Here is a 27,643-nt window from a genome sequence, read left to right as displayed (position 1 = left end):
TCATTATGAAGATAGTTTAAAATTCAAACGTTCATTTTGAATGCAAAAATCACAGATATAAACCAAGTTACCAAAGTGGGTAATTACAACATACTCAGATTGAGTTTTTGAGGCTCTGCACAGCCTGAATCAACAAATTTTGACGCTCATCGATTGAAATCCGAAAACTGAGTAGGCCTTATCAACAAACCAATATTAGCAGCGCAATTTCGGAAGTCGTTCAAAAAGCCGATTTCCCCATAGTGGTATAAGAACGGCGTTTAAATTTTTAATTATGAAAATGTCGGCAAAAACGTTTTCAATGCGGTTTCTCAATTTACCAGTTGACATTGTGGCAAATCTTGGCAAACTTAAAACTCCGAAAACGAAAACCGCTTAACCTCGTTTTTATCAAGTATACTATTATTTTTTTTCCACAGTTGGCTGTTTCCTTCTTGTTATTGTGAGACATTCAAAGTTCAGTCGCGAGACGTGTTCCAGTTCAAATGGATTTGTCAAGAGAAAACGTTGATTTTCTTGCTGTTTTGGTGTTTTTCTTGTTCATGGAAAAAGGTAAATAGCATTGTATATAGTTTGTATTCCAATGAGTTTCGACGAGTTCACCACGTTTGAGATATCTTTCTCAGGTAGTTCAGACACAAAGCACGACAGCTTACTGTAGGATACTACCTACACTAGACCACCACGTTTGAGATATCTTTCTCAGGTAGTTCAGACACAAACCACGACAGCTTATTGTAGAATACTGCCTACACTGGACCACCACGTTTAAAATATCTTTCTCAGGTAGTTCAGACACAAACCACGACAGTTTATTGTAGAATACTACCTATACACTGGACCACCACGTTTAAGATATCTTTCTCAGGTAGTTCAGACACAAACCACGACAGTTTATAAATTGTAAAATACTACCTACACTGGACCACCACATTTGAGATATCTTTCTCAGCCTCGGGTAGTTTAGATACAAACCTCGACAGTTTATTGTAGAGCTTCCTAAATCCTACCTTTACTGCACTTCATCTTTCTTTCATTTGTAGCCATTGTGCTTTCATGTGAATTACCATCGGGAAAAATTTCACCGTGTGGGGATAAATTTAGTTGTCCGAAAACTTGCTGTCAAAATACGAAAACTCGACCCAATTGCTATTTCCAAAATAACGGTAGGAATTAAATTTTGATTAAAATACTGTCATTTTTACTTACGGAAAAACATCTTTTCATATATGCCGTGCATACAGAAATTCAACTAAAAGGCCTAACATTCATTTGCACTTCAATAGCCTACGGTGTTATTCAGCACAACAACGGGTTATGTATGAAATTGAAAGATGATTCCTACCAGAATAACAACCATCTCATTTGGTCTCGCGACTGCGCCTCAAAAAATGCATTCTTTCTGGTTTCAAACGATCATCCGATCTTCCATATTGCTTCTGGGATGTGTATCTTGCCAAACGGGTACGTTATGGGGGAGAGATGTATGATGTATAAAGAAATGACAGGCCACTTTGCAAAGCCAATCAGAGTGCCTAAATATTTAATACTTCATGTAAAATTGTAAATAATGTACTTTTCACCTGAAGCAGTCAAAATTTATGCATTCTGATTTGGTTACTGAAAACGTAATTTGGTCTGAAACGAAATTCCCCGGCCCTTTGTTCACTAGCTCAGCTTCAGCCAATAAATACCTTTACTCATTTTGTAGACGCTTGAGTAACCCAAAAGATAAAGCTCTCGTTCTTAAAAGCGCTCATTCAAATAAGGATTCCTGCAACGCAGACACTGTGAGTTATCGTCCGACGAAAAATGGCAACCTGGAATATTTCTATCTCAGTCGTTCGCTAAGAGTGTGCATAGGAAGTAAATCCGAAGGAGGTCCGAAAGAAAACGATCGTGTTTACATCTTGGAAAAAGCTTGTGATGGTTTGAATTGCTCAGAAGCAGTCAGCTATGGTTAGTTTCGGGAAAGTTTTTTTGCTTTTTAAAGAACTACATCGTAGGATATCGATTAAGACAAATCAGTGAGTCATTAGGTGCCAGTCATCCGCCCCCCCCTCCCCGCAAGGTACGCCCCCCTAACTTCTACAGATGTCCTTCATTCTCTTTGATATCATTTATCATACCCATATGTACTGTCAAGCAGGTTGCTCAACTAGTTTCAAAAAACACAACACAAGATATAATCGATTAAATCCTGCAGAATGGTTTCTATTTCAACAACCATTCCGAGCGCTGATTGGCTGAAATACGAGCGCGAGATCACGTGGTACTTATTAATTCGAAATCAGGCAACCCTAGTGTCAAGTCCCAGTCTTCACGCAATTTTACCTCACTCATCTTTTAGTGAATCAACGCATTTTTTCCGAGGGAAAGAATGCCGACTTAAGATGTGAACCGTGCTCCACAATAAAGATAATTTGGGCAAATTTCGGTGTCATGCATACAACAAGTTATCCACACGTAATTTCTTCAAGTATCAAGAACTGTGTAACAACGACTGCAACCAGTGTGGTACAAGGAAAATGCGACGGAAAAACGCAATGCTTTTTCGCTGTCACAGATGCTGATTTTTTGCAAACGAACTGTCGACGTAGAACGTTTCTGCTCGTCCGCTACACTTGTCGTAAAGGAAAAATGCAAGGTATGATTTGCGCCGTCGTTTTCGACTGTAAAGCACCAGGCGCATGCTCATTTGGTCTGATTTGTCTTTGAAATTTCGGTTGTAAACATAGTCGCGATTTAGAGCCAAGTTGTTTGATTCAAGTTGACTTTTAATTTTCAAGAAAACAAACACAGTTGATTTACTTTTTCATTGCAAATCAGTAGATCCTAGAAAAAAGCATTTGTTAAAATATGACAATACAAAACCTGGTTGCAAAATGTTATACTTCTAGAAAGACTTGCAGCTTGAAGTTTGCAAATCATGCAATTACTTTGGTTTAGCGTGTTAAAAAGTTAGCCATCCATCAAAGCAAGCTGCGCCAATTGTAATTCAATTACAGCCCTTTACGGTGATAATCAGTCCCTACTCATACCCTACTGAATTTTTGATGATTCAAAAATTTGGGTTTTTCTTAATGGGGGAACATTATTCACACAGGGATCCGACCACCGAGTGGAAAGCTGCCAAAATCATCCTTAGATGACAAGCTAGCCATTAACACCTTAAAAAACGTTTCAAAGATTAAAAATGAAGCGGATGATTCGCAGAAAGTTGGCAACAACAGCGAAGACGCCACCACAGGTACGGAAACACGCCAGATAAATTTTTCAGGGGGGGGAGCGGATGAAGGAGTCTTAGATCCCCCCCAAGACAATTTCGTGATATACCATTTGACTTGCATGATTGCTCTGCATTTTGGAGAACACTTTTTGATGTAGTCCACCCAGCGGCGCAAGGCTTATTTAAAGTATATCATTAGTTTCTTCTGAACATGGTTATTTTGCTAATATTTACACTCAAAAGAGGGTACAATTATAGAATACCATGCCAATAGTGCATTATGTTAAAGATTTGTTAGAGGATGAGTTTTGGAATATAGAACTGCCGCGTTCATTAAAAAGAGAGTTTTTACTGTTTACTCTTGTTCTTGTTAAGTAACATAAAACAAGGTATTTCTATATAGCATTCACTGTTATGAGTTGGGTTGACCGGGTATTCTATAGTTGCCCCCAAAAGAGCCTCGACTGGGGGCAAAAGATAATTTGTGGGGGGTATTGAGTATGAGGGGGGATCTTTTGAAGAGCCCTCAAAGGCTCAAGCAGCCTGTCAACTTCCACATGGCAGCCAAGAAGCCTGTATGTTGTGGTTTTATTTATAGTTCGTTCAGATTTGTCTCAGTTTTAAATTTTTATCTTGTATTTTTTAGATTCTACAAAATCTGATGATCAGGTTTCGTTGTATTTCTTTATCGCGATTGTATCGTCGGGCGTCGTCATCGGAATCAATTTTCTGTTCATTTTATTGGTCGGTTGCCGTCGATTGATAAACGGCAAGCCATCCAAAACTCGACAGGCAAACCCAGGACCAGAAGCGCCAGGGACCACCGGGGCTACTTCAGTCCTCGGGGGATCCCACACACCCACCTCCCCGCGTTTCTCTGTCGAAACCGCTGTTTACGATGAACCGTCGAACGATAAGGTTGGAGAAATTGAGAGAAATTCATCGTATGAAAGCGTGGACGCAATCACGTTGACTCGAAGTGGCGCTGGCTATGAATTGCCGCACCGAAGCTACATTAGGCAAAGTGAAGTAAGGTATGAAAACTGCTTATTTAATGGCTACGCCGAACTGAATCAAATGAGAGATCAAGGAAATTACTACGCAGGCCTTAAACCAAAAGATCTTGAAGACTAATTCCATACCCGGGGCCAGTTGTATAAAACCCTTTAACTACACTTTGCATAGTTAAATCCTAGTTAACTCAGAAATACACAACTCTGATTGGCCAATTCTGTCCTTACTACATTTAAAAGTTAACTAGTTTTTTATACAACTGCCCTCGGTCTATATTTCTTGAAATTTCACCAAAAATATACCTTTCCTGAACTTAGGAAAACGCTTGAAGTTGCAGATATTCTATAAATATAAAACCCCGTTATCATTTGTAATGTTTGATGAGGTTATACGTAGCGGTCATCGTCTTTTGATGGATGTAAACGAGCGAATAGTCACAAAGCTCTGATGTATGTGGCAATACGTACCCTTATATGGACATCCTTAAATCTTTCACTCGTTCGCATCCGTCAGGTGGGAAATATCTCACATAAAAAAGCATGAAAATCGAAAGTATAAACGGATCTTAAATTTAATTTGTAGAACCATAATGAAAGTCTGACGGCAAATAAACCCCGTCGTAAAATATCCGACTCCTTCGCACCGGCTTATGTAAGATAATTATGGGTTACCAAATATCCCTTATATGGGCACTTACGTATCTGCAAATACTAATTCATTCAAATATTGCCTTGTTGATATTCTGATCTACGGAAACAGTCTAAAACAACGGAATGTACTCTGTGTATTTTAAAAGATCCGGTTTGTTTAGTTAAATCAGAGAGTTTGCCTTTGTTTACGATAGTCTTAGAAGCTGTTTATAGTCTGTTTATGTACGATCTTGCTTACCCAAGACAAAGCGTGATTTGATGTATTGAAATGAGTAAGTAGGACATTGAAATGAGTAAATAGCAGAATCCTACAGCAGTATCGTAGCCATTCTGACAATATCAAGCGCAGGTTTTGCCTATAAATGCTAATTTTAATACACTTACCAAACAAGTGATGCAGTTTCTTAATGCACAACTTCAAACATACCACCCATGATAATATATATCCCTGCATGTCCCTAGCTACCACCTGTCGCCCTCTCCTTCATGGCAGTGTGACATATGTCCTCGTTAACCTCCAACCCTCCGTTTTTTTCTTTGAAACCATAAAAAGTTACATAACATTTGATAAAAAGACATACTTCGACACATCCATGGCGATTCGATACAATACATCTTTGTTATTCTACAATTCGCGTAAATAAATCCAAAAAAGGCAGCATCGTAGTCAAGGAGGACAAGAGTTGTGCTACTTCTGAGTAAAATGCAAAATATTTCTGCCTCTTCCTTTGTGAAACGTGGGCACTCAAGAGGGAATAAATTGAATAATATACTTCGAGTAGTTGCAATCCAAAGGAAACACGGGCGAAATATTTCGCATTTTATTAGTGAAATGGGCCCGTGAGATCAGGCTTGAATGTTATCGACGCCCCCATGTGCTTTTGTTATCCAAACGTTCTCACTAAAACCAAATCTCAGCGTGTAAGTGTTTGCAATACGCAAGATGGCGTATCAGTATTTGCATGGAATATTGTTTATCTTTTTGAACTCGCCGCACCTGTCAGGTTACTTAGTAATTTAGTCATTATCTCGTATTGGTTACAACATGCTTAATATCTCTCTATGTGCGCCTTTTAAATAAAGTTTTGTAAACAGAAACAGATGCGTGCAGTTCATCATCATTTCATAATGAAACAACAACATGATATTGACAGATATCTGAGCGTGTATTAGTCAAGAGTTTGGGTTCTTTCTAGAAGCTTTTTTTCCAAAATAAGTTGGCTTTTGTATCGCTACTATTCTTAATGTGTTTAACAAATTCATTAACGATTTATATACAGCTTAACTATACTTGATAACTCAAACATTTCTAAATTGGTTTTCCAACGTAGAGCTCTGGTTGGATTTATCTCTTATATTGATTTAGTGCAACTATACAGGTGGAATTGTAAACTAAACTAACTTTTTTTATTCCGGAATAGTATCATCAGTTCTAAACTGTTCTTCCTAGTAGTCTAGTACGGATCATCTCTTATTGATTCAGTGTTACTACAGGATGAAACCTAAACTAAACTAACTTTATTTATACTGGATAGCTCTATCAGTTCTAAACTGTTCTTCTTAGAGGTCCAGTAAGGCCGATCATCTCTTATTGATCCAGTATTACTACAGGAGGAACCTAAACTAAACTAACTTTATTGATACTGGATAGCTCTATCAGTTCTATAAACTGTTCTTCCTAGAGGTCCAGTAAGGATAATCTCTTATTGACCCAGTGTTACTACAGGAAGAAATAGTAACACAAGATCAATAAGAGATGACCCTGAGGAAAAACAGTTAGGAACTGATAGAGCTATATCAAGCATTATCAAATGAAGTTAATTTACTTCAGGCTCCCTCCTGTAGTAGCACTGAATTAATAGGAGACGATCCTTTTTGGGCCTTTACAATAGAACTCTATTCTGTAAAAACAACAGTCTACTCCTATACTGGACCTTCAAGAGAAATAGTTTTATCTGGCTATATTTACTTACGGTTATAAAAATGTCATTTTGGTAAATTTATACTGTTTTGCCCTAAGAGCAATAAATAGGTGATTTCCCTCTATTCTAACCATCATCGAATAAGCAGTTAAGAAATTATTGATCAAAGAGTTAATTTGGGCAAATGCCAAACGGTTTTATCAACTGGACAATTAAAATTATAGCTATACTTTAATAGCGTTTTATATCATGCATGCACCCGGAGTGCTTTACTTGTTTTTTAGTTAGGAAAAACATACATTCTAAAGTTGAAAATAAGCCATATTGCTTCGCTGTTGTGATATACTGTATCTTCTGCAATTGTGTAATCTTAAATGATATGCATGATATAAAGTCCGCTCTTAAAAATTGACAATTAAGTTCACGCCGACACTGATGCCATGGAAACGATTTACGGGTAAAATATTACCAACTACTACAAATTATTTGTGTCAAAGATAGCCTGGTCTGGACGAAAGCCGTGCAAATTTAGTTCTGTTTTAGAAGGAACTTATTTTCAATCTCCGCGGCCGATTATAGCGACGGTATAACTGAAAAAAGAACAGTATAATTCAAGTACCCGCGCGCTTTGAAAATTACAGAAGAAGTAGCTTACTTACAAAGGTAGGTTGATGACGTGTTTTCGATTAAATGTTTATTCAGTTAAAAATTAAACCATGCTTTCGGGGTTAAAAAGATGTCGCCGTATAGGAACTTGTTCGTAAAGCTTCAAATTCATCATTCAATGCAAATTTAACAGAGACCATAGTATATTATTTTAGATCAAAACATATTTGCTAATGTTATGACTTTTAATAATCGGTTTTATAGCATTTCTAGCAATTCGGCTTTAAATTTTATGAGCATGATGAAATAAAGCATGTCTTACATTTTTATCGCAGTCTTTGTTCCCAAATTAGCCGTTTGAAATAATTTCCCATTTACAGAAATATACGACTTCCCAGCCGGGGTGTATAAAATTTTTGCGGATGCAATTAAAGGGGGTTGTGACTTACAAATAGTTGAGTTTTCCTTTCTTCACGATCAAGCGGAATGCTATTATAATGATGTTATCATGCAATCAATTTGACCGGACATAACTCATAAAAGTCTTTCTTGCTTGTATGCATGAATCTTTGAAAACAGAACTCGCTGGTTTAATTCCCAGAGTTAGAAGAATTCGATCAGCCGTTCCGAAATTGTGCAAGAAAGATCCTCGGCTACGCCTACGTCTTTAAGCATCAAAATCGCTCCTGAGGTCTTTTTGCCTGCCAAATGCAGGCAATATAGCTTTCAAAATTTTAAGGTCACTTTTTGGCGAAAAAGACCAAAACAAAGTGACAAACTCCGGTGGGGTTTTGTTGGTTGTTTAAAGAAATTTTTCACGTGGCAAGGAACAGTGTAGGCTAGCAAGTGTAGTCGTTTCTGGGGAGAATTTTATGTGGGCTGCTGGCCAGTTTGAAACCTCTTTTGTACCGAACAGGAAACTTTAGGTTGGGGAAGTCAGGAATGTTCTTTTGAAATCAAACCGCACTAGTGGGTGTAGGTTTCACTTTTTAAACAAGCACTCGGTGTTTCAACAGTCCAAATTCCTCTGCGATGCTGGAGAGATATACGCGGTCTTTCGCTTCTGATAAGTGGTGTCCTTTGTGCCTCTCCCCCGCCCGGGAAATTTCTGTCACACGTTAATCGGACTTGTATAAATTCCATGCTCCAGTTTAACTTATTAATTAGTTACCTTTCGAGGTCAGTCGTCGTGGGATCTCTGTGGGAGGAGAAATGATATGATATAGCCATATAGGTTTCGATTACATTTCGACTAAATTCCGTGGTTTTTATCAGTAGTTTGTATACCCCGTCGATTTTTGAGTGTGTGGTTTACATACACTTAAATCGACAGGAAATACCTGGAAAAAGACCTTGTCTTATAATTATAGGGTGTCGAAGAGACGATGATGAGGCTTTCCTAATATGTAACCGAAAAATACTTTACTTGTGTGTATACATTATGAGTTTTTTTGTTCAGAATGACAGATGTTTCCTTTCCCAGCAATTTATCGCATCGTTAAACGCGAGACCTTGTCTTACCTACCAAAAGCAGCTATACAACCAACAATTATTTGTATTGTATCTCATTTGTAACACTTCAGAAAGTTAGGTGCATAATGAAGAACAGTTTGGAACAGATGGAGTGCAATAAGGCTGAATAAAAAAATATTTTCCCAACACGCCATATCACATATGATATTAAACAATGAGATTCAAGAGATATCTAGTATTAATAAAGTTATAGTTTAGCTTTTCTTGACGCACTTGACCAATCGAAGATATACTATCCTTACTGGCCTTGATATAATCTTTAATTTACTGCCGTTAGAAAGAATAGAGCAATCAGTATTAGCCTATAGTTCAGCATTATTAATGTTAGTTATGTTTACGTTTCCGCCTGTAGTATTACACTTGATAAATAAGAGATGAGCCTTTCTGAACCTCTATGAAGAATAGTTTGGAACTGACAGAGGTATCCGATATAAATGAAGTTATTCTAAAATAAATACTGGATTAGTCATAAATAACATATGATCTTATAGGCTGAAACTATAGTTTTTGATTGGAGAACAGAACTGTCTATGTTTGTTGTTTTATTCAAGGCATCATAGAGCATTGTAGGTCGTGTTTTCAAACAGTTTTTTCCCCTTTCACAAGGAAGGGATGATTCCTTTTCCGTAGAGTGTTATAATGAGAACGGAGAGTAATAACGTTGCTTATCAACGCAGTGTTGCCACCTGCAAAATTATTGATCTTCCTAATGAACCCCACATTATGACCTCTTTCAGACAGCCAGCAGGTTCTGTAGACTTCATGTGCGGCTCAATTTACACACGATACCTTTCATTCAGTACGACCACAACAGCAACCTCTAACGGTGTCCCCCGATGGCAATTCAGTCACCTCGCACAGACTGACGGTACCAAAACACCAATCTAGGCTCGATTTTTGTGTTAGCATGGGACTTAGAATCTAAAATCGTTGAGATTTTATTTTTGATTTGATGGCTCAAGAATCAAATTAGAATCTTGATCACATCCATAAAATCTAGCCTACGTCGTAGCCTCTGAAAATCTCTGTATAAAATTTCCACTGCAATAAGTGACGCTGCAAAATTCTTCAAAGTGAAAATATCAAGTTATTCATTTGGCCTTCTAAGCCCATAATTTAACTAAATGTAATAGGCGATTTGCTTGTATTTATAAAAAAATTGTAAAATTGAGAATAATGTATCCTTTCTGTTTCTGCCTGTGGCAATTAATTTGGGTTTGTCTCGATGAAAAATTAGTCTGACACGCGAATGAAGAAATGCCTAATTTCCCAATTACCCTTTCCGAATTGCAGTGGGGCGGGACAAATTTGGTGAGTAATGAAAGACTAAGCATTAGGGTTCTTAATGCCAGATACTGAAGTAATGAGTAATTATGACAAATTTGTTTAACCAATAACCATTGGCTACCGGCTTCTTCACGAACGAAGGAACGAAGACGTGGCGAAAATATAGCGTGATCAACGGTGATAAAGCGTTTATCATCGTAGGAAACAGGCTCTTCCGCAGTGCACCTTTAACAAGAATTGTAGATGCTTTACATGGGCCATGGCTCTTACAAAACGTGACCAAAATCACAATAAAGGGCTTAAAATCTTGTTTATTTTCGCAACGTTTCAGGCACCTTCTTCTGGTAATCTTTCTCATGGGTAACTCCAATTAGTAGCATTGAGTCCCAACGCATAAAGTCGGCGTTCTTCTCTCGCGAGATGTTATCGAGAATACTGGATTCAATTTGTACAAAACCGGCGTAAAAAAGTCAGCGTTCTTCCTTCGATATTAAAATCGATTCAAAACCGGCTACTCTTGTGCGATTTGAATAGCATATATGGCCGACGGGATAGTGTCCAGAGTGTTAATACTATGTTTATTTACACGGTATAATATGGGCCTCAAAATGACCGTCGGTCTCTAAAAGTTGAAATGGGCCATCTGTTGAAGTCGTTTCACTATGCAAATACAACCGAATTCTTTTGTATATGTGTCGGAAGTTATGAAATACATTTCAGTTATTAAAACAATCAAACCCTTGGAATATGTTGTCAATTTCATAATATTAGTATGTCAATTTTAAGGACTACAAAATATCTACAGACATCGGGTTGGAGATGTTATATTGCTCTTAAGTGTCTTTTGCACATTACCCTTTGGCAATCGTAACCGAGGTAGCTATGGAAAAAACACAAATTATCATTTTAATCCCCTTCTAAAGTTCTACAGAATCCCCATAATATCCGATAAAGCGGAAATTATCGTCTTCTTAAAACGGATATGACGTCACACCACACCTTCACTCACCGACAGAAGCCCCTCCCTCGCGGAATTACGTCAGCCTTAAATTAAGAAATCGAAGATGGAAGCTTGAAGAGAAGTTATGAACGTTCTTTCTAAATGACAAGAACTAATCCGTTTTTATTTCGGGTTGACAACGGTCTTGAGGTGGTGATTTATAAAGGTGTAATTTGAGGTGCTTTTTATTGCTTTTGATGTTGGATTGTTTAAAGATTGAAAAAATGGAGGGGGTTTAAAGTGTTGTATTGTTGATCAAATGATAAATTCCTTTTACCGTCAAGAGGGAAAGTGGAGTGAGCGAATCAGAAGGGAGGGTTGGGAAAGCATATTTTCCTCGGCCTTCTTACAGCTTCACTGGCTTTAATATTGCAGCCTATGTGTTACTACAAATAGCACATATTGTCACTTGCAGCTGTTGGGGAAAGAACGCTCTAACTGGTGGGTAAAAATAGATTTCTGAATTTTTATTTCCGTCATAAATAGAGTTTAAACATTCGCCCTAAATCCCTGTATTATTAGCAAAGCGAATGCATGTATATTTTGGCTAGCATTCGCTGGCTTGTTATTACGTTGTTATTCCTAAACTAGCAGATGTTATTGGAGCAAATTCGACGACTTTCGCGTACTGGATTTGCGTTTTATCGCAATGCAAAGCTTGTGTAGTTTGTGTACTGTATACTGCGAATGTTTGTCGAATTTGTACAACTGTTTGAACGTAATAAAATCGGTTTTGAATGCTCGGTGACGGCAGGAAGAATCGAAACGGGTACTTGGACAGGCTTGTTGTATCCGTATCGAGATATTCTGGCCTTCCCCGCGAAATCGCGTACTATTTAGACTCTAAATTTAGACCCGTTCCGTTGTATAACCCCGGGTTTATACGTCTGTTTATGATGAGGCGATTTATCAGCGAAATAGCCTGTGTATTCCGCTACATTATAGTTCAATGTGTAATAAATTTCGATATATATATTTATATCGTCTGCCTGTAATGTCCGCGGTAGCACATTGTTTGTGTAAAACTATCGCGAGTGTTCCTGTATATTTAAAAGGATCGTTGCTACTTTTAGATGTCGATATTTTTAACTTGTAAACGTATTTTAAACTGGGTCAAAGGTTGCTCATTTCTTATCAAAGAGTTCTAGCTATATGCCTCCATTTTGCATTCCCGGAGCGTTTAGTTTCGTTTGCGAGAAGAGAAGGTGATTTTAAGTTCCGAGCGAAAATTTGTGCTAGTAATTTCGCGTGCCATCTATCGTTCAAGGCTGTTAATGGTTGCTGTGGTATTTATATTGTTGGTTTACAGTAATTTATCCCCCACACGATAAAATGCATATTGTGTCGGAAACGATTTACCCCATAAGAGCGATTGCTATATTCGAAGTTTATTCTGATTTTTTCAGAACACGATAATCCTTAAATATCTGGTCGAGGCATCTACTGCTGTTTATATAATATTCTCCTAGCTAATGGCTTTCTCATTCACGCTTTTACGAGCACGCATTTCTAAGAGAAATGCCTGAAGGTTTTGAATTGGGTCGGTTGATAACTTACAAAGGAATATATACAACATGTCAGTCTTTACCGTATGAAATTTGGAAATTCAGAATGGCCTGCGATTACATCATTTCGGCACGCAATGTTTTCAACGGGGCAATTTTAATGAAATGAACACATATCACCTGACTACTGACTAGTTTACTAACTTAATTTGCAGTTTACTTTTCAAATCTCATCGCTGTATATATCGAAATTTTCGCAATGACCTGCGAAGATTTTGGGGGCAATATTTTCTAAACACCCGCAGTTTGAAAATCTCCCACGAGCTGAGTTGAAGCTCGTCAAAGTGGATTTTGACATATCGCATCTTTGATCGACATAGAATCCTGTCTAATTGTAAACACCGTCTTGTTTCTTACAGAATCTGCCGTGTAAATATCCCCCTCTAGAATTTGTCTACAAAAAATGGGACGAAAAAAGATACAAATATCGCGAATTGGCGACGAAAGAAATCGACAGGTATGGTTGACTACGATAGTTATATTTATGCCGTGATCTATAGTGATAAATTCTCCATGAAATCACGAAATAGACCGGACAATAACCTTTCATTTAGAGGCCATTTCGCCGCGCTTTTGGCGAAATGCAATTCCGTTTGCCGTAACTTACTTTTGGCGTGCATTTAAACGGGCTTATTTTAAAGTGTTTTATTTTAAGTCTGATGCTATATTCTGCCATCTTCGGTTGAAAATAGCCTCGCACCGAGGCACTTAGTCGTATTTTATCGCGACCAAAAGTAAATAGTATTATGTAGGGCTATTTTTGTGTTCTTTGAGACGTACGTGTGTGTTTGTCTTTGGCCACGGTCATATTGTATTCGCCTGCGAATGGAGATTGTAACCGAATCTGTTCGCCTTTTACGGGAAATCGCTTCTTTCTTAATTCAAAAGCTTTTCGAAGCAAATTTGCGGTATATTTGGGATATTAGGATGACTCTTTTAAACAAGGGTAGACTCGAGTAGATACAGAATTGTAATATTCATCGAGTTTTCTCAACGAAAATGCATGATTCTTCACATCGAGAGGTTTCACTTTAACTTCGGGTGGAGTTATTGGGTGAAAAGTAAATACTATATGAACTGCAATCGTGTATGTATATTTTTCACTATAGTATATTTCTTAAGGCTATTATTCGTAATTGTTCGTGCATATCAAGGCAATATATTTTATTAATCTGTTACCATGTGAAAACAATATAAAGCATAACAGGAAAGCTGTAACACGCCAGCCAACGATTGTGTAACTTTTTGTCAGACATGGGAATAGCTTGGGAATTTTTGCAAAGACCGGCGCGTGTTTGTGATGTTTTTATGCGGGTTATTCCTTGCTCCGCCCTAAGTTTGCCAATGTTTACGCCTCAAAAACCACCTGTATATACACTAGAAGTAGATTTCATATAGTCTATTTGATTTTTAGCGAGCGCCAATCGTCTTCTCATATTCAGGTAATGAATTAAATGAACTAATGAATCGGTAGTATAAAAAATCACAGCCGTCTAGGTGGAATGGAAAAATATCAAATTGCTCACCGTCGGAACCATATTAATGTGCACAAACACAAGGTTTTTTTACTAAAACTTACGGTTACATTATGCATAGAATTTTAGAATTTTTTAAACCTGTTCGGGCGATTGTGTATACGCGAATTATTATTTCGTAGGCAAAAACTCAGACAAAGTTATAGTTCTTTTGCTGATAAAGAATTATCTTTTTCTTATAATTTAACATATTTGCTTACACCGCTCTATGTGAGACGATTTTTTCGGAATTTTTTAGCCGAAAAAAATTACAAAGCTAGAATTTAATTTTTGTTAAATCATAAACAAATGTTTACGAGATTGATACATATTTTGTTACATATACATATACATGTAGCAAATATGGCCCATTGGGCGAATATATTTTTAATTAGATTTCAAGAAATATAGCTATGTACAAAGTGAACACAAAGTTGTTCATTTAGGTTCTAGAATTCGCTATTTAATTAAATAGATATGCTTTTTTTATTCTTTTGTCGCATATTTTGATACGTAGCCCAGTTTTATGAACTTATTTCTTCGATACAATCACCTGTCCTAAGATTCTGAACATATGTTTATTCGTAAGCACCCTTTTTTCGAAAGAAACATGATTTCGAGATGTGCATTAGCAAACACTAGAGGTTTAGGATTCCGGAAGAATTATTTCAAGTTTTTTATTATTGCATTGTAATTCGAAATTTCCCGTTTCCTGTATATATTTGTTAATGTGCAGCTCACTTTTTTTTTCGCCTAATGCCCAGTCACCTGAGTGAAAGCTTTTGGTTTGCGGGATAGACGTGCAGATAATAAGATAATGTTGTTTTTACAAATTAACAAACCTCCTTTGAAATTTGTTTATCCTAAACAGCAGTATGGCAGTTTATGATCGATGAAACGTTAATTTCTCTTGGGAATCGATGATAAATCAAAAGTACCTCAAAAACTTCCCGCATAGCATCACATCGAGAGACAGATTATATGCACAGTAAGGGCCCCCATTCTTCGAATAGTTAACAGATTGCATTGTCTTCGAACAAGTAACTATATCCTGTTCCAACAGTAAACGTCAAAGCCAAAGTTTATTGCATTTGTTTTTGCGAGTGTGTGGTCACCACCTCTCATACAAAAATTCCTTCAATCATATGACATTTAGCGAAAAGCATCACTACAGAATGTTCATATATAGCGGCTCCTAATAGCTTTAATTTCAGCGAATTCCAGGGTTTTGGATTTTGCGATTATTGTAATGTAGTTACATGCTACCATGTAGTTACATGCTACACGAATTTCTCCACTACCAAGCTATTTGCAAAAGCTTTTTCTCAAGGGGAAAAATGATCACTTAAAAAATATCTTCGACTACACTCTTCACAAAGAACCAACGCCGATATTTAAGCTGTTCTGTGTAAATATTAATGTCTGACGTGCGCTTAGTTAAAAAAAAAATTCTGCGGTGGATATTCGCGTGGCAAAATTGTACAATCTTTCCGAAATTAATCTATATGGCATCGGGTAGTCTGTGGTCGTTCTCACGTCGTAAACAATTCTTGTTTTTTAAATTGTTTACATGTGGCACGAATTAGTTGTATTTCATTGTCAAAACATTTAATAAGTTCTTAAGATAACGTTATAGACGCCATATTCTTAAGCTTATAAAGATTAGCGTATCTGATAGCGTGTATTTGACAAAGAAATGATCGGCCCATCAATTTGCACATTGTTATTTTTAAACGAACTGTTTTTGAGCGTGCAGGTAGGCTAGCTATGCTATTGAGCTAACATGTACTGCTGTGATAAACATATTTGATGATCAGACAATCCAATGTCACCTTTGACACTTGATCGTAACTGTATACGCCAGCTTGCTTGATTCTTGTCAATTTTAGATAACCTGAATGAGTTGTTTTGTCAGACGGTTCCTAACGTGATGTCAATGGGACAATGATTCGGGAATCACGTTCATGAAGTTAATAGTTACCGCTATAATTTAGTACTACGTGAACGTTTTCTAAACCTGTATGTATATTTTTACCCTCCAGAATGAAATTACTTCATGTAAAAAACGGTGTACAGTGTACGCCCCAGCTTTGGGGACAAAACATTGAGAGAGATGTTGAAAAGCTTCTATATACCTTTTAACAAAGTATGCGGAAGGCGAAAATATTGCCTAAAGCCCCGTTAGTTTACACCACATTCAATTTATTGGCAACGCACATATGTCAATGCACGTTCGTACTTTTCGATCAGTGCTGAAGACCGGTATCGGCAAATTGATGAAAACTGGACGATGCTTGTGGGATGTGAAAGAAACTCAAAGGTCCATTTTCTGCGTAAACATTTATCATCACTCGCTCACTCCTCGTCAGTGGTTCTTTCTAGTTTTGCGGTGAATAATGGTTTATCAAAGCTCGTGCAATTATTACAGTCGTAAATCTCATTATGTGGTCTTTAGAGCGTTTTAAAACTCATTAGAAAGGACTCTTGAGAGCGATTTTTTTCAATGTTGTACAAAGCGAGAGAATTCTTTCTGGCGTAAAACTCGTTAAAATGTCAACAGTCACGAAATTTGGTACAGTTGTAAAACTCAAATACACTTGCAGCCTGCCTGCCTGCCTGCCTGCTCTGTCCAGTGCGTCTTTTAGGTCAGTGGGAGTGTGAACTTGAAAAATTCTCATCCTGTTAATCCGTAAGAAAACATAGCCTTGTTATTGACATGCGTGGCTGAGGGTGTAGCTCTCTAATATCTGTAGTTAATCTCAGATATACATCTGCTCGAAGCGTCAGGAGATACTCGTTAAGGATCTCTTAATTATGTCAGAAGACAACTCCAAGATAGCAGCCACAATTATAGCATAAACATCTGGTATGCAGATAGCTCTTTTGTGTTTATGTAAAGCCTCCAAAGATTGATCAAAATGTTAACCAGTCTGCCAAAAGCAGGGCTATGATATAACCCAAAAACCGCGGGAAATCGCAAGACCCAAAGGGGGGCTTCGGTTGAAAATGTTACACGAATATTTCATCTGTAAAAAAACCTCCTGTATTTAAGTCAATCGAACTTGGACGAAGGAACGAATTATAAAAGAAACGCTACATCGCAATTTTTTATTGGAATCCGCTTTTTCTCCGTAAGCAATTTTAAAAAACTTTTCAGTTCAAACTGTCGAATGACCACGTACACGTGCCAATGTGGCAGAATTAATTTGATGGAAATTTATTCGTTTACCTGATTACGGTGATTTGTGCTCCTTTAACACAATTAGAAGCATTTAAAATTTCCAGGGAACTAAAATCTTTCATGTGCTTTGAGAACAATGTGGGTGTTTCGAGAAAATCTGAGCTTCTTTTTTCTTACAGCCTCAGGGGCTGTTCACATTTGCCCGGTTGAGACTGAGACTCAACGAGGATTTTAGTCTTGGAGGTATTGGAATAAGTCTTTATGACACTAAACAAGCACATGCTATTGCTGTGATGACTATACCACTGGTACAGTCACTTTACGCTTCGTGTAATTTTCGTATCGTCTTCGTATAGTCTTCGTATAGTCTTCGTATAGTCTCGTATAGTCTTCGTATAGTCTTTGTATAGTTTTCGTATTGTCTTCGTATAGTCTTCATATATAGTCTTCGTATAGTCTTGATCATACCTCTTGTGTACTATGTCTAAAAACGGCTGGTAATTCAGTTCCACTAAAGGGTTTTGCCTTTGATTTTTTCATGGTATCGAAATTTTTAACCTCTCGATCGTAATTCTTTATGACCGCAAGCCTACATTTTTGAAATAGACAAAAACAGAATCCGGGGGACAAGATCTTCCTAAATTGGTCATCGTACTGTGAATGACTTACGTCGTATAACATTGTTATCTAATCTCGGGCGTCTGCAGATCTTGTCTAATAAATTACAGATGGGGAAAATATCACATGAGTGCATAGCAATTAATAACCTCGTAGCTACAATAGATACAATAGAATGCAATATCCCACCAGCCGTATCTTTAGTGCATGAAAATAGCGACTTCTCTTTTCTGAATGTTTTTTTCTCTGACAAAGAAAAACGTCTATAGCTATCTTCCTGATGTAGACAAAAAGAAAAATTGATAAAATGTTTTTGGTATATACAAACTCTTTGAAGTTGAAGGAACTGTTTGTGAGGCATACAAATATGGTAGCATGGTCTGACATGGACACACTTGTTCCTTTAGAAAGGAGACTTATTTACTAGACTATGCACCTCTTTAGAACAATGGTGGGCGCATATGTATATATGTTGATAATATTTGTATAAGTGGTTAACAAGTGTTTGTTTTTGGTTTTAAACTCGAAAATAAACAAACAATAGATCATTCGTAAACAAATATTAACAAGTTAAGCTATAAAAACAATTAAAGATCATTGTCTGAAGTGGCATTGGTCTGTCGAAGTCGCCGGAAAATATACATCACTGAAAGTGACATCAGTTAATCACGCACGCTAATCCATTTTTCTGCTCAGTCGACACAATATGGATTGTTTTGTATTCGTAAATAGGGTCTAAATTTAGAGGCTTGTGTTCGTAGGGGGGGGGGGGATTCAAGCCAGGAACAGTTGAGACAAATGTATCAACTATCGATCCTCCGGCAGGAATCGAATCTACGCCCTTACGATGCCCGTGCAATGCTCTTGGCAGTCTTGCCACTGGCTTGGATTTGAAGTTGTGTAAAGGTCCGTTCATACGATCCAACCTGTCGGATCCAATTCACTTCTGATGGATGTTTTATAGTCTGTTGACTTGCAAAGTATATGGGCAGCAAATCAACTGGAAGCCAACGCAGTACAGCTTTTTGAGTAACTGACTTTATCCCATACATCAGAAGTGAATTGGATCCAACAAAATTGGATCGTGTGAACAGACCTTAAGATTTCAACTCGAAATTAAGACTCTTAATCTTTTGATATTCATGGAAGTAAAATTTTTCTCGAAATACCAGTTTCTGGGAACGAGTTGACCTCGTTTAACTTGTTAGAGCATTTGACTAGGAAACGAGGTGTTAATTCACAGCAAATTTAAGCGTCATTTACCGGTCCGAGCACAATCCCTGAGGACTTCCATTGTAACGATCAAGAGAATAGCTACCTGTCGTTAGATCGACCGGGAAAACACAAGCAGATGTCAACATATGGCACATTGGGAGTTCGACCAGGATTTTTCAGCCTAATATATCTTCCAGACGAAATGAGAGCTAAAGAGCGTTCAAAGGTCGAATTTTTTTGTGCTTTGTGACAGGTGGCCAGTCTAACACGCTCTAAAGCTGCCTGAATCTTGATGACTTGGACGTTTCCAGAAGCTCGGTATCAGGTCGTGGGAAATTATACATCGTATGATTTTTTTGTGAAGATATATTGCTTGCATGTTTTGCACTTGTGAAGTTACGAAATGCAATTTGCAATATTACTCATTGACTGGAATTCCATATTCTGCAATTGACAAGTTCAATAAAAGTCGTCTGCCATTAGACAGAGTAAAAATTAGTATAAAAGTCTCCATTCTCGATGATTTATGGCAGTTAATATAAGTGATTAGCCTCTATTGCTTCCCAATGTAATCTTTCAAACCATCGATGAACAAATTCGTCAGAATGCTAAATGAGAACGCGTCTGAACGTCTCGCCAACGAATGAATGTAAAGAGACACTGCTTGACTGGGAGGCTCAGTTAATTATAATGATTACTCAAAGGCTCTTTTCGACTATCCAATTATGCATAAAAAAAGCGAAAAAAAGACACCACACACACGAAACCTACAACAGAGCAGTCTTGTTTCCATCTCACTACAACGAAGAAATCTTATCTTGCCTACAATATGGATAGTTTTCAGTCGTTAAGCATACAAACACACCTAATATGTCCAACGGTGTCAGATATCATTCTGCAACTCGTGGGAAAACTTGATAGTTGATCTCAACCTGAGGGCTTGTTAAATATATAATGTGTCCTTACACACAACACTGATTCGGACGTACGTTGATGATATTCGTAACGACGATAGCGAAACGTCGCCATAGTTACGACATCGAGCAGCAACATTCGTTATTAAAAACATTAAAAACTTTAAAAACATCCAGGAAAAGCTAAAATCGTCGTGAGAAAGCGCGTGTACGTTCTTTAGCTGCTTCGGATAATTGCTCCGTGCTATTTTTAAAACTTAAGCCGTTTCTATTTTCATTTGCCGTAAACACTCGAATGAAGGGCACACTTGGGGGGCGAGTTATCTTAAGAATAAAGTTAATCGCTTCCTGTCTTTAATAAAAACACTCGTGGATCGCAGTGCTTGCATGCAGGCCGTTTCTCACCTTTTGAAATATGCGATCCCCGCTGGGAAAGAGAAGTTAAAAAACTAAACGGGAGAGTTGCCGTAGATTTAAAACGACTATTAGTTGTTTTAATGGCAAAAAAACTATGTCAAATTAACTCCGGGAAAGACATTTGTGATTCGTGTTGTTTCTTGTTCGCCCGCGATGCTAAGCTATATTTTTTACACTTTGCAATATTTTGCGACCAAACTTTCCTCTTTTACTAAGTTTAGGATGCTCTTTCAAGCTATACTCGTGAATTTCCCCTAGTTTTAAGTTTAACAGAGAAATGATTCATTGCAAGTTTTCCCGCCAAAAGCGCTTACCCACCGTACTTCCATATAGGAAAACTGAAGAAGATTCTCATATTCCTGTATTTCCTTTCCAGGTGACCTTCACCAAACGGAAATTTGGTTTGATGAAAAAGGCGTACGAGCTAAGCATCTTGTGCGATTGTGAAATAGCTTTGATAATATTCAACTCCAGCAACAAGCTGTTTCAGTATGCAAGCACAGACATGGATAAGATCTTGCTGAAGTACACGGAATATAACGAACCGCACGAGAGCCGAACGAATAATGATATTTTGGAGGTAAGAAACACCGTCGTGTCTTTTCTGTTGATGGGGGAATGAAACTACTCAAACTACATCGATATTGTGCCAAGGACGGGGGGTTAGTCTTGTGGTGTTGAGGGGGGGGGGTTGTGAGCTTTAGAACGTCATTAACACTTAGAAGGCTATTCTGCGTAAGGTCTGGGATCATTCTGATTGAAGACGATTAACAGCCTTCATTTCGAGTGAAATCCAAATATTTGGGGTATTGAATATCAGAATTGATACCTACATGTCAGAATGTCAAAATTCGTACCCAGAGAGGTATTCTCGAGGTCACAATTCAAACACACTCGGGTAACCTGAATTAATTAGAACCGAGTGGAGAATAAAAACGCGTAAAAATTGACACTCGTAGGAATAAGCGTTAATGTAATGTTAATTTTTTTTAAAAATGCTTGTCTGTTTTTTAGACTATTTCAAAGAAGGAAAACAAATCCATGCCTTCTCCTGACGACTCGGAAAAGGTTAGTTTGTATTGCTGAAAAAAACGCTTGACGTTGAACGTGTCAAGAGCTCACTCGTAGACTGGAAGATCTGTTACAGTGTTACCCTGTTGTATAACCACCAACGGGTCAAATCAATTGACTTAACATTGTTTTTCTAAAAAACAGCAGTTCATTCTGACGCCTGGAACAGAGGCGAAGTACAAGAAAATTAATGAAGAATTTGATTTGATGATGAGAAAGAACAGGCTGAATCCTGCCCCTGTAAGTATATGCAGAAATTACGGTCCACTGCCGACATTATCACTTTGGCCTTTTTGGTATGTTTTGGAAGAAATAAACGGGCAAAATGGACGAAATGCTTGCCCACAATTGCTCTTTTATAACTCCAGTTACGTATCATCGCTCTTTGTTTCCCTTTGAATACGATTTTCTTTTGGTTGATGTAAATGAACGAACTGCCTATAATACTGAGTATATATGTCTGAGCCGAACCTTGGCCCTCATTAGCATCCATCAAAAGGAGGGAATTGAAAACAAGCGAAGCGAACGAACTTCGACAATCCCTTTAATTGGTCCAACTATCTCTCTAGGCCGATGGGTTCAACGCAGTTCCTGTTGCCGTACCGGTCACTCAAAATGATCACTCCAGTTCATATAACACCGGTCCGAGCCACCCTAGTAATCAAGGAACACCTGGACCCAACAACTCTGGCCTGCTGTCCCCCCCGCCGCCGCCCTCTGGAAGACTCTCTGCTGGTCCGCAATCAGGGGGAGGCATGCAACGTATTACAGGTTAGAGAAAACGTGGTGTTCTTCTCTTAGCACAATGACTGACCTTGACATTGACGACGGACGTGACATTTGACTTTAAACGCGTGAACTCACGCGTGAACTTTAATTGTTATTATGAATGTACAGTGCATCTCTTATCAGATGCTGGGATTATGGTAGTTTATCAACTTCGGAGTCTTCTAAACCCGTAAAATCTAAGGCATACTAGATGCTCCTAGGGATTCATGGGAAGCCGCCGTCCCTTGATTCTCTGCGTCCGCTTTACCCGCATTTACCTGCATGCCTGAGATTTCCTGGTCTAATGGATCCCTGAGGATATTTTCTTTAATTAAGTGGAAGCTAGATATAATGTAAATACGAATATTCAGCGAATAGGTTATTTAAAAATCGATCATTTAAATCATTAATTTTTAACTTAGCAATGCTAAAAATTCTGTTTATTTAGAATAGCTAAATTGTGGTTTTATTAAAATATAAGGGCTAGTAAATAGTAGATTTTCCACGTTTGGAATGGTAACAGATTAATGTTTAAAATCTTTATAAATGATTAACTTTTTGGCAAAACAAAACTTAAAGAATTTAAATTGAAAATTAACGAAGTGCAAGGGCTAATAAAATAAAATATAGTTCAAGTAACGGTTATTCTTTTTAAGGGAAAAGTGTAATTAAATATCTTAAAATAATAAATTAAATTATTTTTATTTTAATAAGATTTTTTTGGTAATCTTTTGTTATTGATGAATGGATAAACTGAGCTCGTTGAAAGGGGTGGCTGCTAGGTAGCCCAGGACCAGCAGAACAAACTCTCCCCAATTTTATATTTAAAAATTCTTTTTACGTCTGGGGCCAGTTGTATAAAAGACTAGCTAGCTTTTAACTGTAGTTAAGGCTAAAATTGGCCAATCAGAGTTGTGTATTTCTGAGTTAACTAGGATTTAACTATGCAAAGTGTAGTTAGGGAGTTTTATACAACCGGCCCCTGGTATGATAAAACTGTGGTTTTAAGCGGGAGACAAATGTAATCTGGAATGACCATCGATGTTTCTTAAATCTGAAAGCATTCATCTTATTTCCCGCCCTAAGGTTTAGGCAATAAAATACCCCCTGAGTAGCAAAAGCCATCCTTCAAAAAGGCCGAGGTGTGTTCTAATCAGATAGTTCACCAACTATCATTCGTGACAGAATTGGCCAATTAGAGTCGTGTGTTTTACAGTCGTTTATTCTTAACTACGATTTTACTACTCAAAATATAGTTTAGGAGTTGTAGACAACCTGCCCCAGACAGCAACTAGTAAAAAATCCAGGTAAAATGTGGAGAAATCACTCCTTCGGCTGACATTTTGCAGACAATCGCCACAAATGAAGTCGCCGGGAAAAAACATCATCTGACATTGTATTTGAGTGCTCCAGTGTAATTCAAACTATTATAACTTGTCCAATAATGTCGCAAAATTCCTAAATAATGTCGCAAATGCTACGCCAAAGCTGGCGAAATTCACTATAAAAATGCTCTTGTTTTAAATTAAACTTTTTAAAATGTATAATCGTATATGATGATGGCTTTTGCCGACAGATGCTCATCCCTCCCCCTGCCCCCCTTAGAGAAAATCTGTGGATAACAGCAGCACTATACAAAGCCTTATTAATTATGTTTCTATATCTTCAGGTGCTACAAGTCCTGGAATTACGACCTCAATGAATTCTTCGCTTAATAATTCAAGCAATTCCGGGGGATCATCGGTCTCGAAGAGACCCGACCTAAAAGTGGTCATTCCGAATGCAAGAAATCCTTTGGTATGAATTTTTTTACTTTTATTCATCTAAAGAGCTTTTCGTTAATTGAGAAGAGCAATCTGACCAGGATTTATATCTGCGCATCGAGGAATATCTGGTCAAGAATTTGGGGAATTTGGCACATTTCACACCTACTTGAATTAATTTGATCCAAATTCTCATTGTAATGTTATAATTTGGATTTTAGAGTCAAAACACGAGAACAGGGGGAGTTCACGGCTCAAACAGTGACACCATCATAACACCCGTTATATCCCTGAGTACCCCTTCGTATTCTAGTTCCAATCCATTGAGTACCCCTGTAATGCCTATCAATACACCAATGTCCCACTCCGGCCCCTCGTTTCACACTTCATCCTATGACCAGTTTTCCATGGAGTCGGGAGAAAGCAATTCTCGTGTCGTATCGACACCTTATTTGACACTGCAGCACAATCAGCACCTCTTTGCCCAGCAGATGGCCATGCAACATGGCATGCTTCAAGGGTAAGGGTAAATTTTATTGTTGTGGGGAGTGGGGGTATGGGTGGGGAGTGAGGGGTATGGGGGGAGTGGAGGGTATGGGTGGAGAGATTGGGAAGTGTGTTGATATAGTAGTTATGCCAGTAAACTCATTATATTCTAATAGACTAAAGTGTAGTGGGTAATTAGTAGTCAGTTCTCGCTTGGAAAATTACAAGTAAAATCTTGAACAATGTTTTCAAACAAAGTCTGAAGTAAATCTGCAAATTTTCCAGGGGGAATTCATTAGGTGGGGGTGGAATGACAAACCGTCGCATCCCGGTATCAAATATGCAGGTTGTGGTGAAGTCTGAACCCCCCTCGGACAATGATCCCGTGTCACCGGGGTCCCGGTCCTCGCTATCGCCCACCTCGTTCAACAATCGCAGACCGCGCGAGAAAGATGGTCTGGACGGAGGCGATCCGAAACGCGTAAGACTGGACGCGAATCATAATGACAGATGGCGTTAGCAGTAGTCATGGTAACATAAACAATGTTTTATACAGCTTTTATCTCTGACCTTAAAATATAACTGGATCACTTCTGTTCAATAGGAAAAATATTGCAAACAATCTCACTAAACCTCCCGTAAACTTCCCGTTGCCTTTTTATATTATATAAGAAATCTCACTGCTTTAGGCGTATTTTTTAAAAACGGTTATTATTTTGGTTCTAAATTTCTGGCTTATTTGTACGTCCTATTTAGTCCAGTTCATTTTGAAGGTCAGAGAGTTTGTATATATTTAGTTCTTCATAAAATGTTTATCATAAACGTATCATATAGACATAGTATTATCCGGCTCTTTTTAAAAGAGCAATTTCATCGCATGTTTTCATAACTTGCTACCAAGATGGCTTAATTTAGGACTATATTTGGTATTTTTACGCTTATTCCTACAAGTGTGTGAATATTAGTGTAAATATGAAATGTGTAATTACTAAGGCAAAGTTACATCACCACAGTTGTTAAGAATACATAGTTAGCGGACTTTGTGAAAGTGTAACAAAACATTACCAATGTAGGTGGAATAGAAATTCATGAACACTAACATTAATAATGATATTTTTACCCATGGACTAAAACAAATGAAAGGTACCTAAGGTGGACACTTCTGTGCCAATTTACAAGCTAGTCTAAGTCACATACAACCGTATTTTGTAATTGGCCGTGTGTTTACATCACGTTAAAGGAGGACTTGGTTGTAGCCGAAAAGCATTGCTGCAAATTTCTGGGTCATTTATTTTAGTTCCAATTTTTTGTAATTTCAGCCTTAATTTTTAACTTTGTATTCAAATGACTGTGGTTACAATTTGCTTTCCTGCAAATTTCAATGCATTTTGTCCCCGAAATTAATTCCCTTCCCTCCGAAAAAAAAAAAGAAACATGGTTCGATTTTACAGCAGTCATCGTTTCCATTTTCCAAATCCCAGATGTGAAATCAGAACTCAGTACTTCTTGTTACATTCCCTATAGTGTACCCAAGACAAAAACAACAGGAACTTAAGTGAGTTTCAGAATGCAGCGGCAACTTGCAGGAACAAATGTAACCAAACCTTAAAATGTAAATGTTATTTCGTATTGCTTTTCAAAAGCATATACCACAGTAAGCATTACGCTCAGAGAAACTAAACATTAAAGTGATATTCATTTTTACTGCAAGAAGTCTGAAGGGCAGTTCACACGGGCGATTTTTACTGCGATTTTAAATGCAATATTCTCCTTTTGACAGATGCGGACGAGTGAATAGTTATGAATGCTCTGTGTGTGTGTTTTTGTGCCGTTATTTGAACATCCGTAACTAATCCACTCGATCACATCTGTCAAAAGAAGAGAACCGGAACTAAAATTGCCCATGTGAACCCGCGTTTAGCCAACTGCGTCGAATTCTTGCAGTTTCAACTCCCGTGAGTGGCATTCGGCTCGTGCAAATGACGACATCTTGATTCCGCGAATTAGACAAATTTGAATTCACCAATTTTGACCAGAAAACCCACATGTGAACCTGAAATGGTCACAATGTTGCGACAAATTTCTTGTTTTAACAACGGAAGTTAAATTTATGCTGCTGAACGGAAAATTACACAAAAATCATCCTTTTCATCGAAGGATTCTTTTAAAAAATAACTTCCATGGCCTTATTCAACCTTAGTTATTTCAAAGGAAAAAAGTGAAAAAAAACTTGAAATTTTAAATGTACCTGAACTTGTGTGACAGCACGAACCGAATGTGGCTCACTGACTGGACTAAAAACTGTTCCGAAAAAGTAATGAATTTCACTCAATACTTGCAGTTGAAGTACATTTAGGCGATATAACTCGGTGAGAATTTTGCTGTACGTTTTGCCGAGTTGTTGAATCCTAGAGTGTTGCTTCATGACTGTTTCTTCTCAAACCGTTCAACGTGAGACGCCAGTCTGGTCAGCTTTGAAAGAAAAACGTGTTTATTTTCTTATCAACTTCGAAAAACACTCACGGCGCCTACATTTTTTCTAACCACCATTCACTAATATAAGGTCGTATTGTAGAAAGTGTAGCTAGTGCTTATACTATAGTGACAAAGAGCTGGTATTTTTGTCGGGTAGCAGTTGCCAACCGTGCGTCTTGGCAAATTTGTTTGTATATTATATTACATTATATATTAATATTGTACTGCGCCGTATTGCTGTTCAGAGATTATTATATCTTTATAATAAAAAACAGCAGTCAAAACAATGCATACTAGTATACATTTCTCACTCGAATTTCCTTTGTCTGAGGTCACTTGTGCGCTGAAATGCTTTGTCTATCGGAAAATAATACAACGGATCCCCGATTCTTAGGAGCTAGTGTCAATCAGGCCT

The 27,643-nt window shown here is 37.7% G+C and overlaps 2 protein-coding genes across 2 annotated transcripts; both read left to right on the top strand.

Moving 5' to 3' along the window:
• The first annotated feature begins 456 nt into the window (after positions 1 to 456).
• LOC114541168 lies at positions 457 to 4,398 on the top strand. The gene is made up of 7 exons (XM_028561155.1): positions 457 to 552; positions 1,044 to 1,166; positions 1,287 to 1,464; positions 1,712 to 1,959; positions 2,351 to 2,647; positions 3,107 to 3,250; positions 3,876 to 4,398. The coding sequence occupies exons 1-7, from the start codon at positions 486 to 488 to the stop codon at positions 4,361 to 4,363; spliced, it is 1,545 nt and encodes a 514-aa protein (XP_028416956.1). The 5' UTR covers positions 457 to 485; the 3' UTR covers positions 4,364 to 4,398.
• A 7,176-nt stretch (positions 4,399 to 11,574) lies between these two features.
• On the top strand, positions 11,575 to 26,861 carry LOC114541170 (myocyte-specific enhancer factor 2A-like). Its single transcript, XM_028561156.1, has 9 exons — positions 11,575 to 11,682; positions 13,166 to 13,263; positions 21,042 to 21,245; positions 21,680 to 21,733; positions 21,881 to 21,976; positions 22,306 to 22,507; positions 24,174 to 24,301; positions 24,489 to 24,787; positions 25,039 to 26,861. The coding sequence occupies exons 2-9, from the start codon at positions 13,210 to 13,212 to the stop codon at positions 25,271 to 25,273; spliced, it is 1,272 nt and encodes a 423-aa protein (XP_028416957.1). The 5' UTR covers positions 11,575 to 11,682; positions 13,166 to 13,209; the 3' UTR covers positions 25,274 to 26,861.
• The last annotated feature ends 782 nt before the right edge of the window (positions 26,862 to 27,643 follow it).

The sequence above is a fragment of the Dendronephthya gigantea genome, unplaced genomic scaffold (assembly GCF_004324835.1).
Source record: "Dendronephthya gigantea isolate DGI-Jeju-01 unplaced genomic scaffold, DenGig_1.0 000271F, whole genome shotgun sequence".
Lineage (NCBI taxonomy): Eukaryota > Metazoa > Cnidaria > Anthozoa > Malacalcyonacea > Nephtheidae > Dendronephthya > Dendronephthya gigantea.
This window is presented reverse-complemented; position numbering and strand designations above follow the sequence as displayed.